This window comes from Dasypus novemcinctus, chromosome 14 (assembly GCF_030445035.2).
Source record: "Dasypus novemcinctus isolate mDasNov1 chromosome 14, mDasNov1.1.hap2, whole genome shotgun sequence".
Lineage (NCBI taxonomy): Eukaryota > Metazoa > Chordata > Mammalia > Cingulata > Dasypodidae > Dasypus > Dasypus novemcinctus.
In genome coordinates, this window is record NC_080686.1 from 28,072,657 (window position 1) to 28,091,071 (window position 18,415).

At 36.7% G+C, this 18,415-nt stretch overlaps 1 protein-coding gene across 3 annotated transcripts in view; it reads right to left on the reverse strand.

The window, feature by feature from the left end:
- Positions 1-7,146: 7,146 nt before the first annotated feature.
- ARMC1 (armadillo repeat containing 1) overlaps positions 7,147-18,415 on the reverse strand; it is a 56,382-nt gene continuing 45,113 nt past the window's right edge. For all 3 annotated transcript variants that reach the window (XM_004482637.5, XM_004482638.5, XM_023585813.3), the window contains exons 4-7: positions 17,813-18,002; positions 10,596-10,712; positions 10,436-10,510; positions 7,147-9,747 (exon numbers count right to left, since the gene is read on the reverse strand). In XM_004482637.5, coding sequence (XP_004482694.1) covers positions 9,556-9,747; positions 10,436-10,510; positions 10,596-10,712; positions 17,813-18,002 — 574 coding nt within the window. In that variant the 3' untranslated portion in view covers positions 7,147-9,555. The remainder of the gene's footprint in view (positions 9,748-10,435; positions 10,511-10,595; positions 10,713-17,812; positions 18,003-18,415) is intronic.

The following is an 18,415-nucleotide window of genomic DNA, read 5'->3' on the forward strand; positions in this document are numbered from 1 at the left end:
TAAATCATAGATAGCTGATTACATCAATCAGGGAGATTGCCATCAGCAATGAGTGATGCTTTATCCAATCAGATGAATGCCTTAAAAGGGGAAGTGATTCCAGCATTGAGAGAGAATTTCCCAGCTCGTCTTTGGATAGTCAACATCTTCCAGAACTCAAGAACCTTCATTGGACTTTCATTGGAGGCCCTGGTTGCAGCCTGCCTGTGGAGCCTGGACTTGTGCATCCCCATGGCTACATGAGAGAGTGATAAATCTTATCCTATCGACAGATAATTCCTGTTGATTCTGTTTCCCTAGAGAACCCTGACTAATACAGATGGCAAAAGACTAAATACAGGATAAAACAGAGTCAGAGAGACTGAGAGGAATCAGGAAACTTATATATTGGTTATGAAAGTGTAAATCAGAATAATTCTTTACTTTCCTGAGTATATTTCTTATTGAGATCATGAGATCTTTAAGGAGAGGGAGTATTTCTTAGGTTTTCTTAGTGTTTGCCACAATACTTAAAATATGCTATGGGCTGAACATTTACAGGAACTATCAAAATGAGAAACACACTCTTTGATCCAGCAATTCCACATCTAGGAATCCATCCTACAGATACTGTATACTTAAATAGCACTATTTTTAAGAGCAAAGGATTACAGTCAAAAGCATAATAAATAATGGAACATTAATTAATACAATGGAATACTCCAAAGCTGTGAAAGGAGGAAGGTGCTTTATATACAGATATAGAGCAATTTCTTGATATGCTATTATAAATAAAATCAAGGTACAGGACATTATGCAACCACTTGTGTGGGGGAAAAATATGAAGGAGTTGGTAGAGAAGTGGATGTGGCTCAGGCAGTTGGGCACCTGCCTACCACATGGGAGGTCCAGATTCGGTTCCTGGTGCCTCCTAAAAGATGAGCAAGACAGCGAGCTGACACAATGGGCTGGCATGGTGAGCTGGCACAACAAGATGATGCATCAAAGAGACCTAACAAGGAAACACAACAAGAGACACAAAAAGCAAGAGTGGAGGTGGCTCAAGCCATTGGGCACCTCCCTCACATGGGAGGTCCTGGGTCCAGTTCCTGGTGCCTCCTAAGAAAAAAAGAAGAGGAACAGACATAGAGAGCAGACAACAAGCACAAACAATGGGGTAGGGGTAGAGGAATAAGTAAAATAAATCTTTAAAAAAAGAGTTGGTAAATACATAGACTATCTCTGGGTAGGCACAAAAAGTTAGTAATACTGGCTGTCCCTGAAGAGGGGGAACCAGGTATAAAGTTCAAAGGGAGACCTACTCTTCACTGGATACCTATTTGGAACATGTCACAAAATTTAATGTGTGTATGTCTTACCAATACAAAAAGAAAGTAAAAGAAATAAATACAATTGAGAACAAAAATACTCATTTCGCAGGATGATGGGTGACTTCTACTGTAAGCATTTCTGTAATGTACTGAGCTTATTTTCATAATAAAATACCTTAAAAAATTGAGAGTGTAGGGCCAACCAGCAAGATAGTGGCAGAGTAAGGAGCTCCTAGAGCTGGAAAAGGAGAAAGGTGGCAGAGGCTTCATCGGACTCAGGAGCAAAGTGGGCAGTTTGAGCCTCCACAGCTTACAGCACGAACTACATCTTCAGCTCCTACTACACAACCAGCAAGGGAAAAAGGGCAAGAAAGCCCTAAGCTAAAGGAGAAACTGCACCCAGAATAAATACATCTAGTAAGCCAGATGCCAAGACACCAACGAAAAATTACAATCCATACCAAGAAACAGGAAGATATGGCCCAGTTAAAGGAACAAGAAAAGCCTCCAGATAACAAAAAGGAGTTGAGACAACTAATCATAGATGTTCAAACAAATTCCCTTAATAAATTCAATAAAATGGCTAAAGAGATTAAGGATATTAAGAAGACACTGGATTAGCACAAAGAAGAATCTGAAAGCATACTGTGACAGTTTGGTATTATTTATGAATTCCAAAAAGACATTTAGATTGTTTGTAAATTGGTCTATTCCTCTGGGTGTGCTATCTCTTTAATTGTATTAGATCAGCAAGATGCCTGATTAAATTATGTTAGAATTAGGGTTTTAATTCAACCAAGTCATTAGAGTGCAACTCAGCACTGAGAAGACGACCCCTTGGTGGGCTGATAAAACAGACTCTCTTACAGGAGATAAGAGAAGAACACAGAGGAAGAGAGACAACTTCATAGTCACAGCAGAGGCTCCGGGGAGAGAGATGAGCCTGACAGTTGGCATTTTAAGAGAAAAGAGCAGCTGAAAAGCCTTGAGAGATGAGCCTTATGCCAGCCTACAACTGAGAAGGAAAGAAGCTGGGACCATGGCGCCTGGAGAGACAGGGAGGAAGGCTGAGCCCTCATGGACATCACCCACCATCTTGTTTCAACACTTGGCAACAGAGTTCGGTGAGGAAGTAACTTTGTGTTGAACTCTTCATAGCCTTGTAACTGTAAGCTTCCACTCCAAATAAATACCCTTTATAAAAGCCAACAGATTTCTGGTACTTTACATCAGTCCTCTCTTTGGCTGACTAATATACATACATAGGAAAATAGCAGATCTTATGGAATGGAAGGCACAATAAATAAAATAAAAAATACAAGCAGATTTGAGAAGGCAGAAGAAAGGACTGACAAGCTTAAAAACATGGCTTCCAAAAGTTAACATACAAAAGAATAGATGCAAAAAAGAATGGAAAAAATTGAACAAGGTCTCAGGAAACTAAACAACAGCAAGAGACATGTAAACATACATGTCATGGATGTCCCAGGAGAAGAGAAGGGAAAAGGGGCAGAAGGAATATTTGAAGAAATAATGGTAGACAATTTCCCAACCTTATTGAAGGACATAGATATCCTTGTCCAAGAAGCACAACGTGCTCCCATCCAAATAAATCTGAATAGACCAACTCCGAGACATGTACTAATCAGAATGTCAAATGCCAAAGACAAAGAGAGAATTCTAAGAGCAGCAAGGGAAAAGTAATGCGTAACATATAAGGAATACCCAATAAGATTAAGTGTTGATTTCTCATCGGAAACCATGGAAGCAAGAAGACAATGATATGATTTAAGATACTGCAAGAGAAAAACTTCCAGCTAAGAACCTTATATCCAGGAAGACCGTCTTTTAAAAAAGAGAGCGAGTTTAGAATATTTACAGATAAACAGAAACTGAGAGAGTTTATAACAAAGAGACTGGCCTTGCACAAACTAAAGGGTGTGCTACAGTCTAAAAAGAAACGACAGGAGAGAGAGGCTTGGAAGAGAGTCTAGAAATGAAGGCTATATCAGTAACAGTAACTAAAAGTCTCCAAAGAGTGGTGAAAATAAAAAATTATAGATAAAACCCAAAGGTCAAAATAGGTGAAATAAGAACTGCCTTTACAGTAACAATATTGAATATTTATGGATTAAATTCCCTAATCAAAAGACACAAGACTGGGGAACAGAAAAGAAAACATGAGCCATCTATATGCTGTCTGCAAGAGTCTCACCTTAGACCCAAGGATACCAATAGATGGAATGTGAAAGGCTGGGAAAAGATATTCCATGCATGCAGTAACCAAAAAAGAAAGCTGGAGTAGTTATATTTATATCATATGAAAGAGACTTTAAAAGACACTAGTAATGCACAGTCTGAGGATGAAGTCAGGAAAAAATTCCATTTACAATAGTGACTAAAAGGATCAAATATTTAGGAATAAACTTAACCAATGGTGTAAAGCACTTGTATTCAGAAAACTACAATGCATTGTTAAAAGAAATTTTAAAAAGACCTAAATAACTGGAGGAGCATTCCATGCTCATAGTTTGGAACACTAAACATCTAGATATCAATTCTACCCAAATTGATACACAGATTCAATTCAATCCCAATAAAAATTCCACCAGCAGTTTTTAAATAAATGGAAAACACGACTACCAAATTTACTTGGAAGGGTAAGGGGTCCTGAATAGCCAGAAACACCTTAAAAAAGAAAAGCGAAGTTGGAAGACTCTCACTTCAGGATTTTAAATCATATTACCTAGGTACAGTGGTAAAAATAGCATAGCACTGGCATAAAAACAGACACACAGGTCAATGGAACCAAACTGATGGTTCAGAAACAAACCCTTACATCTATAGTCAAGTGATTTTTGACTAGCCTACCAAACTCACCCAGCTCGGGCAGAACAGTCCTTTCAACAAATGGTGCTAGGGGAACTAGATATTTATAGTCAAAAGAAAGAGGACCCCTCTCTCACACCTTAAACAAAAATTAACTCAAAATGGATCAAAGACCTAAATATAAAAGCAAGAAGCATAAAGCTTCTAGAAGAAAATGGAGAACATCTTCAAGACCTGGTGGTAGATGGTGGATTCTTAAAGGGGATAAGAGGAGGGATGAAATGGACTACTGATGCTTAATGTATGCAGAAGTTTTAATTAACTTTACTGCAAAAGTGTGGAAATGTATAGAGTTGATGGTAACACATTAGTAAGAGCTGATTCATAAATGGGAATGTGGCTGGAAAGGCTAGTCTAGGGATGTAAATGTCAATTGAAAGAAAGCTAGAGAATAATTTAGGGACTGAATAACACAGTAAACACAGAGATGGATGAGAATTGTGGTTGATGGTCCAGATTCAAAAGTGCCCTTTGTGAGCTAGAGCAGATGTATATTACTATTGCAGGGTGGTGGGAATGTGAAGAATAGCAAAAATACAACTGGAGTGACCTATGGACTGTGGTTAACAGCAATACTGTAATTATTCATGCATATGTACTGTGTTGATGATGCGGGAGTATGGAAAAAGTGTGCCAAATGTATGCTGTGGATCATGGTTAGTGGTAATAGTCTTGTTATCTCATAATCTATAACAAATGTTCCACCATGGTGTGGTATGTTAATGAAACAATGTTGTCTGGGAGTTCTGCACATGTGCATGCTTGTTTTTTAAGATCACAACTTCTTTAATAAAAAATATTTATATTTAAAGAAATAATAATAGGGTGGGTTGGGAGAAAGATGCACCAAGAGTGGGATATGGACTATAGTTAGAAGACTTTGACAATGTTTTTTCATAATTTTTAACAAATGTCTCACAACAACACATGGTGTTGGTGGTGGGTTGATGTGTGGGGCCCTGTGTGATGTTGGGCATGTTTCCTTTGTGGATTTGCAACTTTTACTATATACTTATTTTTTAAGTATGTTCATATATGATATAAAAAATAATAAGGTAGGTTGGGGGGAAAATACACCAAATATGATACTTTGGTTGGTAGTAATACTTTGAGGATGTTCTTTCATCAATTGTTAAAAATGTTTCACAACAGTGCAAGGTATTGGTAGTAGGGTGAGGTATGAGAACCCTGTATGATGTTATGCATGTTTGTTTTCTAAGTTCACAACTTTTATTATACAGTTAATATTTATGTATGTTTATGTATGAGTGATAGACTTCAAAACATTTTTCAAATGGGGAAAAAAAGATTGAGAGTATAAAGGAGGAAATTCCAGACAAGAATGAGTATGATCAAAGACCTAGACATTAGGATGAATGCTAAATATTTAGGTTATAATAAATAAACAAGCCTAAACAAAGCCGATTGTAACAGCTGTACTTAACATATAGGAAGTTTGTAATAAAGCTTACAGAATATATGAAAGACTAGGTTGGGACTAAACTATCAGGGCATTCTGATGATAGACAAAGGAGTCCAAACTTTAATATGTGGGCCTCTGTGGACATTAAGAATGGAAAACAACTAAACATACTTTTAAGATTAATCCGATAGATTAGAATGGGGTGAGACTAAGAGTAGCTAATTTCTGGCCAACAGATATGTTTTAGCTGGCCCAGGTAGTGTTTTATGGGTCTAGAAGAGCCCCCTAAGCCCAGAAGCTCAGGCCAAATGGGTCTGCATTCTTCACGGCCAACAATTCCTCTTTGGACTGGCCTCCATGTGTTTTCCTATGTCATCGCCTAACCAGGCTTACTTCTTTCATTTACCTAATTTTTCTCATCTCTATCAACAGTGAGTTTTTGATTACTAGACAGATACCTGAAGTAACTCATTTGAAACTATGTAGGCTGAATGGTGGTGGTAGAAAGAGAGGCAAGGCAGTGGAGAGAAGATGCAGGCTGTCTTGTGAGAGTAAAGACATGGGAGCCTGGCCACCTGGATTTGAATCCTGGCTTTACCATTTACCAGCTGTGACCTGGAACTAAAGAGTTACTTAATCTGTCTTATTTTTCCCAATAAAATCTGTCTCAATTTTCCCAATAAAATAAGGATATAAGAACAGTACCTACCTCTCAGTAGTTAAGGATTAAATGGGAAACTGTAAAGCATTTGGCACAGTGTTGACACAGAGTTGGTTTTTGTTAAAATTATTGCATGCCTACCATGGGCTTAGTTCTGTTAGAAATAAAGATTCACAGTCTCTACTTGGATAGGTACAGCAAAGGAAAGGGGAGTTGTTAAAGATTAAAACTACAATGCAGTTACCAGGAAGAGCACGAAGGAGATTCAGAAGTTATCTACTCAAAAGTAACTGAAATGCGAATTTTTAAAGGAAGGAAGTCTAGATAAACATCAAAAGGCAGAGGACTAAACCAAACGAACTTTGATTGGGTATAGAAAGATGATGAATAGTCAAACAAATTGTGATGAGAAAAATATAATGTATCACTTGAGAATCAAAGACAAAAAGAGTGTTAAATGTCTAGTAATAATAATTCCATCTTACACTTGTGAATTTTTAGTTTTCAAAGCACTCATGATTTCATTGGAACCAATAAGGACCCCACAGAGTAGAGGAATTATCTCCATTTTACTAAGGAAGAAAAAGCTCAGAGATAAAGTTATGTGCCTAAAATCACTTAGCTAGCAAGTAATATAACAGGAAATTAAAACCACTATTACAGACTTAAATGAAAATTTCTCCTGTAATAATTCTGGAAAAAATCAAGGCATTATAAATTAATTCTAACTTCATTTACTGGAGCAAAAATTATGCCCCTCATACACACACACACACTTTTAAAAATAAATATATAAATTACATAATAAATGAGGGTATCTGCAAAATATTAACCAGTAAGTCAAAAATAAACATGCCAGGAAAAACAGCACAATTTGATACTTTTATTACTTGTCCACCAAGTAAAGTACCCTCCTTCCATTTCCCTTTACTGATTAAAAAAGAAAAATTCTATGCTATACTTTCCAAAAAAAAAAATTCAAACACTTACTACAAGCCAGGTAGAGCAACAATGTTAATGGTGAAGAAAATTCCCTCTTCTAGAAGAGATTAGCAGGGAAACATACCTGTAAATAAGCAATTTCAATATAATGTGATAAATTCCACAAGGAATATACATACAGGGGCACCTCATCCAATTTTGGGAGAAGGAGGTGTGGTGCTAGGAAGGAGATGAATGGGTATTAGGTAATCCAACGATGGGTAACTAGAAGGATGTGCCAGGCAGTGTGTATATAAACAGGCATAAGAGTCATCAACAATGCTTATACCACAAAAATGCAATATCCATTTGATTTTAATTTTACCTTTTATTTTACAATATATTTCAAAAAATGCCTTTATTGTTACCTTAACTGCTCTATAAGACCTGCAATAAAAGAACACTTTGAATTAGAACACACAAACACTGAGCTGTAATACCTACTTGTTCTGAGCCATTATTACCAAAGGGATACAGTTTTTTTAAAATAAGCAGATGTGTGGCAATGCAAAATAATATACAAACTTGTTAAAACAAAACACAAAACTTTTCATTAATGGTGATAGAAAGGAGGTGGTTTTGTTTTCTTTTTTCAACACATCTGGTCCTGGCAGCAAGTTTTATTATGCATTTAAAGCAATATGTGCTCCTGAAAGCTTATATTTTCAGTTTGTGCGTATTACCTGAATCAGAGCCTAGACTTATGAAAATATATAAACACCTAGTCTGCAAGTATGCTTCTCAATCAATCCCCCTCCCCCTGGAAGCTCATAATATTAGCAAACTCAAGGTTCTCATTTGTGATAGTATTTTATAATAATTTTTCGCCACTACACTGGATGCTTTCAATTTTCTCTAGTAGACAAACAATGAAAACACAAAGAAACCCTTCAGGGTTCAATTTTTACTTCACATTCTCCAAGTAGTAAAATAGCAGCTCTACAGGATGATGAAAAAGAATTTCAATTTCTTCCTTTTGATTTTAATCATAACTGGCATTAAAATTTATCTGAATTTAGCTGGACTTCCAAAAAAATTTTTTTTTTCCAGTGCCAAATATTTCAGAAATTTTAAAAAGCACTGCATACATAGAATTAGCTCTTATCTACTATCGATCTATTTACCTTCACTGAAGTTTTTTTTTTTTTCTGGCTGGACATAGAAACAAGATTAAGTGATCAATGGTTTTATTTCTTTATAAGCATATTTTGATTTTTTTTTTATTCAATAGCATTGCAGCATATTCATAATAAATTCACAAAAGATAATATGAGGAAACACCTACTAAATAAACAGGCTTCTGCCAGGCAATAATGTTTTGAGGTTAGACTCTACTGAGTGGCACTGTGGCATTACAGGCATTCAATTTTTTTCAAGTTTGTCAGTTCTTTACTTCTATTATTTCTTCTGGCAGAGTATAGTATGCAATCACAAAGTAAGGCCTAGAAACCATTTATAGCTGCACACAATATCATGGGGAGGGGAGGGGGCAGTGGGACATGACTCTCAAGAGCTGATATAAACCAAACACAGTGGCATTCAACCAGAACCACATTTGGTCACATTCCAATAAAGAATTTCAAAAGCACTTTGCTGATATGCATGTTTCCTTCTTCTCAAATTTTGTGTTAATCTTATTAAAATAATAACAAACCAGATTGCAAAACTTTTATAGAGTTGTACTTTAGGGGATTATTAAGTTCAAATGAATACACTTAAATTTACAAAATGTCATTAGCAATGTCCTTTCTATAAACATAGTTGGCAAAATAAAAAAGGCACAAAAGAAGGGTAATGAGAAATGTTTTCTTTTGACTTTTAATGAAGAGTACCAAACCAAGTACGTCTCATGAAGAAAAGCAGAAAAAATGTTCAGTAATCCATGCACAATTTGAGCTAAAAAAATTCTTCTCAGAAAGTTCCTGAGGCTTGAGAAAATGAGTTTTCCTAATCACATGCTTCATGTAAAATAAAATGTAAAGCTGTACATATGTGTTTGGTTTTAACAGTGGACCCATATATATAAAAAAAAAAACAAAATAGTGAGGCAGCTAACAAAGGAAAACAAAACCAAAAATGCCTTTGTAAACAAAGCAATTCCACCTATAGCCTCTGTCATTTTTACCACTTAGTGGGGTAAAATGTCCAATAAAATGTAAAATGCAGCATATGCAATCATGTAATCTAAAAACTTTTCATGATAACTTATTGCAAATTGCACTTGACAGTTCACCACAACACTGGAAAACTGGCCCCTTGTTGGTTCACAGTCCTTGAGCCCCAAATTTAAGTCACCAGTAAAATGACCTGGATAAAAAGTTTGCAGCTGTGCTCAACCAGCTAGCTCCACCTTCTGGGTGTGAGCCCACCCTGGACACTGCTTTATCTTGTTCCTTCGTGGGACTCTCATCCTCAGGCAGGTAGTCTGGCAGGTCTGTGTTCTGTTCTACTTCTACAGGAGTATCCTGGAATGGGACCAGCATCTGATACACAGAAGACATTATGTCATAAAGTAAACATCAGCTTTTCTTTTTTGCTGTCATGCTTATTCTCAGTGACTATAGTCCTTTTCAAATTTCAGTTTTACATGAAAGCAAGTAAGCCCAATTTCTGAGTATTGCATAAGCTCAGAAAAGAGAATCACAAATGAAAGCTCAGGTGCTGATCTTGTGAGGCTCTAGGAGTAAATGTACAACCTCCATCTATTTAAAGATGACTCAAGAAAGTGGCCACTGTGGGCTCCTGAAGTGCCATTAAGCCTAATCTTTGTGGAAAGCCAAATGAGCTGAAGACATATAGATTATTTTTTCCCATCACAAAGTGAGTAGAAATAGTAGCAACAGGTAAGGATTTTCATATTTATTTGCCCAATGGTTAGACTGACACAGCTAGTTAAGGTAAGAAAGTATTTTAAAATCAGTGTAAGAATAAGATTTATTTCTATATAAAATCTGTTAGAATTTCAATCACTGATATAATAAAAGAAGTTCTCTTCACAAGATTCCAAACAAAGATCTCTCTATACTTCTAAAAAAGTTAATTATTGACCAAGAATACTTTAAGATAATCCTACTCAACCACATTTTCATATATTTGGCACGTTTTAGACTAGGAATAAAGAATAATCAATAATCAGAGTTGGGTATAATGAAAATTAAAACAAGCCTTTACCTCTTCTCCACTTTCACTTTTCACAACTTGCTGTGCTTTCATAACCTTGGTTGATGCTATTGCTGATGCCAAAGCCTAGGCCAGGATAAAAAGGAAAATTTTTGAATATCTACTTGTTTACTTGTAACCACAAATGTATTCACCCATTTAAAATACTAACCTCTGCTTTCAAATCTGAACGGATTCGCACCACACATCTTTGAACAGCCATTTGAAAAGTAAAGCTTATAACTCCTTTAATTTTTAACAAGGCCTCTTCACACAAATTTCTCCGAGACTGAAAAAGTAAAAGCCAATTGTTATGGAAATAGGTAAAATAATAAAAGGGAATAAACCTACTCAAACCACACTGAACTAGTCATATTTGGGGGATGATGGTGTTACAAATGTTCCGATTTCATTTCTACCATCTCTTATTTGTAAGCATAGAAGGGGTGGTGATTCTTCAAGTTTATTAAATTTTACAAGATCAAAAGAATAGTATTTTCTGTTAGATTTTTTCCTAACATTTTTCTAACATACTAATATTTAGTTTTAATAATTTTTATCAGAAAGAAGTTAGCCAATGTTAAATTATATCTTACAGCAAACGGAATGAGACATGACCGAGATGGTGGAATGAGACACTCCTGGGTTTCATGCCCAACAAGAGAAAACTGGCAGAACCATCTTTTTTAAAGCTCTGGAAAACAGTTAAAAAGGTTGCAGTAACTAGGTAAACGCTGATTCAAGAAAAAAAGCAAGAGAAAATCAGTAGGAAAACCTCACAACACATTTGTTGGCCCTCCCCCACCCTTTCCCCAGCTCACTGTAAAGCCAGCCCATTCTCCCAGTGCAAGTCCCTGGTCCTTGTTCTGGAGCGAGCAGAGTACCCTTTTTGAGCATACTGAGGTGCATGTATCTCTGCACTAATTTTTCTAGGGGCAGCCTGAAGACTAAATGAGAACACTCACCTCTGCCCAGTCCCAGAACTTGCATAGGATGTGGAAATGGGACCCAAGACAGCTAACCTATAAAGAAAACACTCAAACACAGGTGCCTGGGGCAAGGATTTCCATCTTTAGAACATACAGTATAGTTTCCAGGTCCAGGAAGAAAGATCTTGAATTTCCTGGGCTAAATTCCCTGGGGTAAGAGGTACCTTTTGAGAATATCTGAGTAAATGGGGTAAATCATAAGGAACATATGCATGTCCAGGACAAGATACATGCTCAGGAAAGACCAGAGAGGACCATACGTATTGGCCTCAGGGTGTTCTTTAGGCTTACTATAAGGATGGTTAAGCTCTGAATGAGAGCACCTGTACAAATTCAATTTCCAAAAGACTGGGAGAGGTGTTTTTGTAGTTGTTGTTAATATCCTGGCATTTAATGAAACCTCTGTCATAACAATAGTTAGATACATACAAGTTAAGGAACCAAAACTTCAGAGTCTAAACTCCAGAGTTAATTTCATTAAGATATTAAAAGGTCCAGTGTGCACTCCTAGTCACAGGTTTGCACACCATGAATCCTGTCCAACAAGGCCCATGACAACTCCTCAAACAAGATCACAGCTACACATCAAAGGTGCAGTTGCACCAAATTGACAGTGAATCAGCTGAAAATCCTCTTGACACTTTCAACAAAAAACCTTAGCCAGGTTATGCTACCAATAAAAACCTTGCTTTAGAAATTAACACTGAATACATAAGAGACAATAGGAAATGCAGCGAACTAGGGAGATGAGGTGGAACAACAGAGGTGGAACAAGAGAACGATCACCTCTCTCCCAAGCTAGAAGGTTCCAGGATGGGTTCTCGGAGCTGCCTAATGAGAATACAACAGACACAGTGACACAGAGAATGGACGCAGAGAGCAGACAACAGAAGCAGGGGGAGAAGGGAGAAAAAAAAGAACAACCTTTACCCTGGGATTCCAGAGAACAACTTGCTAAAGAAATTGGGGTTCCAGAGTCAAGAGTCCAAATTTGATTTCAGAACTGAAAATCTAGATTCCTTGTCCAGGGAAAATGAGAACCTGGTGTGGTCTTAGAACAAAGACAAGACTGGGAGACAAAATCTCTGAGATGATGGGAAGCAGATGTGGCTCAACTGATAGAGCATCCGCCTACCATATAGGAGATCCAGGGTTCAAATCCAGGGCCTCCCGGCCTGTGTGGTGAGCTGGCCCTCGTGCAGTGCTGCCGTGCGCAAGGAGTGCCGTGCCATGTGGGGGTGTCCCCTGCGTAGTGGTGCCCCATACTCAAGGAGTGCGCCCTGCAAGGAGAGCTGCCCCAAGCAAAAAGCGCAGCCCACCCAGGAGTGGTACCACACACACAGAGAGCTGATGGAGCAAGATGACGCAATAAGAAGAGACAGATTCCTGGAGAAGAACACACAGCGAACGGACAGAGAGAGCAGACAAATGGGGAGAAAGGGGAGAGAAATAAATGAAAAATAAATCTTTAAAAAAAAAAAAGATGTCTACTAACAACTGCTGTTTGGAGGCTACCTGTGTGCATCTCAGCACATGCCCCACCCACTTGCTTCCACTTTGATTCCTTTAACACTGTTCAATAAACCATCTTGTCTAGTTCAGTCCAGTTCAGTCCTGTGATCAAGTAAGAACCCTCTCCATCAACAAGTTCAAGGTACAGAAGGTAAGCAAAGTATCACCAACCTCACTAACAACTGTTTTATTTCTTTGGAACCTAAATAAGCCTGGCTCTAGAGTTCAGGAAAGCTTGAGGAAAATGAAAATAAAACTAATACATTACATTTTGCAATCATAACAGTAACAACTGATTCAGGCAAAGATTAACAGTGTATGGAAAAACCTTGAAGTTAATGTTTTATGAAGAACAAGATATATATATACAGTCTCAAAGAAACTCTCCACAGATTGCTTAGTAACTACAAAAGGAAAACTGATGAATTTTCAATGGTGAAACTTGGCAGACTCCACCATAACCAAGTGATCAAAATTCACTTCACCAACCATAACACAGACTGACATAAGGTGCCTCCTGATGTAACACATCTAAGGACACAATATTGTTTCTGTGGTATTATTACCAAAAGTGCATAAATTAAATTTAATCATAAGGAAACACCAGACAAGCAAAACTGAGTGGCATTCTACATAACAGATCTATTCTCTTCAACAATGGATGGAATAATTGCAGTAAGGATGGAGATAAAATATGATAACTCAGGAAATATTTAGAGAATAAGTTTCCTAAAGAGTTAGTTATCTTCTAGATGTAGTATGTGCTACCACTTATTTGGGGGAAAGGACACAAATTCAGAAACCTGTTTCTACCTAAAATTTCTCTCCAAAGATGCTCAAGAAATGGTTAACATTAGTTGTCTCTTGGGAAGAGAGATAGAAAACAGAAATGGGATAAAGAACTGCTTTGCACTTTAATCTATTTTTTCTTTTTACTTTTTATTGTAGTCCCATATATACAACTCAAAATTTCTCATTTTAACCACTGTCAAGGGAGCAATTCAGTGGTATTAATTCTATTCACAATATTGTACTACCATCACTAACATCCTTTACTTTTTCATCACCTCAAACAGAAACTCTACAACCATTAAACAGTAACTCCCTCTTTATCACCGCACACACCTTCCACCATGGCTGCTGATAACCTACAACCTATCTGCCTCTGTGAAGTTTGCTTATTATAGGAACGTCATATAAACAAGAACACACATTATTTGTCTTTTTTGTACCTGGCTTATTTCACTCAACTTGACATCCAAAGTTCATCTATGTTGTAGCATGTATCAGAACTTCATTCATTTTTATGTCTGAATAATATTCCACCATTATAAGTAAATGGAGATGCCGTTTATATGGTGGGAAAGACGAAGTCAATTTATGACATCATTAACTTTAAAAAATAAATAAATAACATTGATAAACACAAAAACAAAACAAAACAAAAAACAAAAAAAAGTTATGACATAATGGCTATGTATATCTTTTAAATAAATGGCTGATCAGTGGGTTGGCACTCAGGTGAGAGCTCTAGACTGAAGAGAACATCAAAGAAAGAGACCATGAAACATTAAGACACACTCAAATTCTAAGGTATCTGTCCTAGCAATAAATACGTTTAAAATTATATGTACAAATTATTCTTTGAAACATTGTTTTTAATACCACATATTATAAACCATTTAAACAGGCACTGAAAGAAGAGTTGATAAATGTATTGTGATATGCCAAACGATATTATATAGTTCGTTAAAAGGACAGGACAACTTCATATATTCTGACATGGTATACAAGGGACAGTATTTAGTGAAAAATAAAAGGTATAGGACAAATATAAAAAAAAGGTTCAGTGTGCAAAAAAAAATTTACAAGACATAAAGAGAAAGAGGAAACAAGGGCTCAATTAAATAAACAAAATAATGCATCTGAAACTATCAATAAGGAAGCCCACACTTAAAATATATCAGACAAAGACTTTAAAAGACTGTCTTAAAAATGATCAAAGAGCTAAAGGAAAACACAAAGAACTAAATGAAATCAGGAAAACAATTATATGAACAAAATGAGAATTTCAATGAAGATGTAAAAATTGTAAAAGGAACCAAACAGAACTACTGGAGCTAAAGAGCACAGTAACTAAAATTAAAAATCTCCTAAAGGGGCTCAACAGCACATTTAAACAGAAAGAACAAAGAAACCAGACAACTGAAATTATCCAGCCTGAAGGGCAGAAAGAAAAAAGAACTAAGAAAAGGGACTAGAGTTAAAAAAAAAAAACCTGCAGGGCACCATCAAACATATCAATATATGTATTATGGAAGACCCAGAAGAAGAAAGAAAGGATTAGAGAAAATATTCAAAGAAATAATGGCTGAAAACTTCCCAACTTTAATGAAAGTTATATATATACACATCCAAGAAAATTCACAAACTTCAAACAAGATAAGCCCAGAGAGATCCATATCAGGACACATTATAATCATACTGCTGAATGACAAAGACAAAGAATGATGAAAACAGCAAGAAAGAAGGAATGTATCATGTACAAGGTAGCCTAATGCTCCAGGGTGACAGTTCTTCACAGAGTATATAGAATTTGGTGGAGAAACGTCACCCTGGAAAGTCTTACAATACTACCTTGGTCAACTGAAACTCCTCACCCTTATTTTTTAAAGAAGGTTTTGCTAAGAAACAGAAGTCCTGGTGATTTTTTTTCTTTTAGCACTCTATGTCATCCCATTGCCATTGTGCTTCCTTGGTTTCTGCAGAGAAATCTTGTTGAGGTTCTTTTGTACATGATGCATATACTGAAATGCTTGATGGTGTCCCTACTGTTTTTCTGTTTCATTCACTGATTTCTGCTCTTTTCATTTCCTTTCTTCTGCTTACTTTAGGTTTAATTTGCTCTTCCTTTTCTAGTTTAAGGTAGAAGCTTAAGTCATCGCTTTACTTATTTCTATACAGGCATTTAGTACTAATGCATTTCCCCTCTACACACTGCTTTTAAGTGCTTCCCACAACTTTTGAAATGTTAGGTTTTTATTTTTACTCAGTTCAAAATGTTGTCTTTAGAAATCTTGAGAAAATCATTTCTCTTTTTTTTTTTCCAGTGACTCGTGGGTTATTTTAGAAGGGTGTTTATTTAGTGTCCAAATACTTGGGGGATGTTCCAGTATTTCAAGTTTGTCTTCTTTATGCTCAGAGAACATATTCTGCATGATTTTAATCTTTTTAAATTTATTAAGGTTTGTCTCATGGTGCAGAATATGGTCTATTTTGTTAAATGATAGAAGCATGAATTCCACAGTAAATATGGCCTCAAATAGTGGGGCTACTGAGGCTCTAGAGACATCCAGACACTATAAGCAGGGCTGACAGCTCAGGAGTTTGGCACCCTGTAAGTGGGCCCTACTTTGGAATTTATGCTCCATTCCCTGAGAGTGGGACTCAGTTGTGGTTTCCCTACACATGGCTCTTCTGCCCCTTCTATTTGAACCTATTAGTACTAGAGTTGATAGGTGTATGCCCAAGAGACTTAAATCTTTGGGCTTTCATGTGCCAGTCAGGCCCTGAATTTCAACAGTGTTGCAACATCTACCCTGCAGTTCACCGGACTCACCCAGGACAACTAACAAGGAAATGATGATGGACAATGACCATCCCAAGGAACAGAGAGAGCCTACAATTGCAAGCAAGAGAGATCCCATGGGGCAGATGGATGGGACTAAGCCCCCCTCAATTAGAGGTGAAATGGGTATCACCATGCCAGAATCCTCAGGATTGGGGAACGAATGATGGGACTAGAGTAGACTTACTGTTATTCTACTATAGTCTTATTGTTATTCTAGCAATGGAAGAATTTTTACCATTGATGTGGAAGCAGTGGCCTCCAGAGGTTCTGAGGGGAGGGAGAGGGAAAAATAGGTAAAATATGCTGCCATTTTTGAAACACGGGAATTTTCCTGAATGACACAATGATAGACACATGCCATTATATATCTTGTCATAAATTACAAAATTGCATGGGAAGAGAGTTTGAACTATAATGTAAACTAAAATCCACACTTAGTGGAATGCTCCAATATATGCTCATCAATTGTAACAAATATACCACACTAAAAAAAAAAAAAGCACTTGCAAAGAATATATCCTGTTGTTGGGTGACTAGCCTAAGTCAGTTAGGTTAAGATGGTTGAATGTTATTCCAGACTTCCATATCCTCAGTAAATTTCTGTATATTTTTTTCTATTTTTGAGAGAGCAGTGCTGAAATCTCTAGCAATATTTGTGGATTAGTCTCTCTGCATTTCTGTCAGTTGTTGTTCCTCTATTTTAAAGGTCTATTAAGGGGGGCATAAATATTTTCCATTGTTGTGTCCTGATTAACTGACCCCCTTAGCATGAAATGACTCTCTTTATCAGTATAAAATACTGATGTTGGGACTTATTCTTTTTTGTTTGTTTCTTTGTTTTAAGGAGGTACTGGGGATTGAACCCAGGACATCAAACATGGTAAGGAGGTGCTCAACCACTGATCTACATATACTCTCTAATAAGAGTTAGTTTTTTCATTTGTTTGCTTGTTTGTTTTTAGAAGATGTCAGGTATTGAACCTGCAATCTCACACAGGGCAAACAAATGTTTAACCACTGAACGACATCTGTTCCCCAATGAGAGTTAGTTTTTTTGTTTGTTTGTTTTTAGGAGGTACTGGAGATCGAACCCAGGACCCCATACATAGGAAACAGGCACACAACCACTTGAGCTACATCCGATCCCCAGGACTTATTCTTAAAGACTGTTAGCAGGTGATGTTAAATAAACTATTTATGTGTAACATAATTTCTCTTTCCTATTTTATGAACTCTATGTATTTATAAAACTCTTACCGTATCATCAAGACCATCTATATGCAAAACAACTGTTTTGGCACGTTTGTTTGTGGTTCCCAGAAAAAACTGAGCTTTCCTTCGACGTGAATTCATTTCATTGAAACTCTCACTATCTGCCATATTGGAGGATTGAAGAATGTCATAGATTTCAGAGGCCAACAGTTTTGTTTCTCCTGGTGTTGTAGTCCTTGAAAAGAAATATATATACATTATTACAAGCCCCTCATTCTAATGTTTTATTCAATTTAAAAGCAATACCAGTGAATCTTAGTCCAGTATCTAGTCTGTAACAAAGTCTACTTCCATATTAAATCCATAGTTCATTGAGATTCAAACCCCATCACTATAGTAGTCGAGAAGCACATTTAATGGAAATCATTAATAAGAAATCAACTAAAAAGTTCAAGATATAACATGTTCCTAGATTACAACTAATATTCAACTTTCAATTTGAAACAACACTGAACTTTAAGAAAATATGACATTAAAAGAGCCAAAAGGTCAAAGAAAGTACAGCCTGCCCAAGAATGGCACCACCCACACGGAGAGCTGACACAACAAGAGGACGCAGCAAAAAAAAACACAGATTCCCATGACACT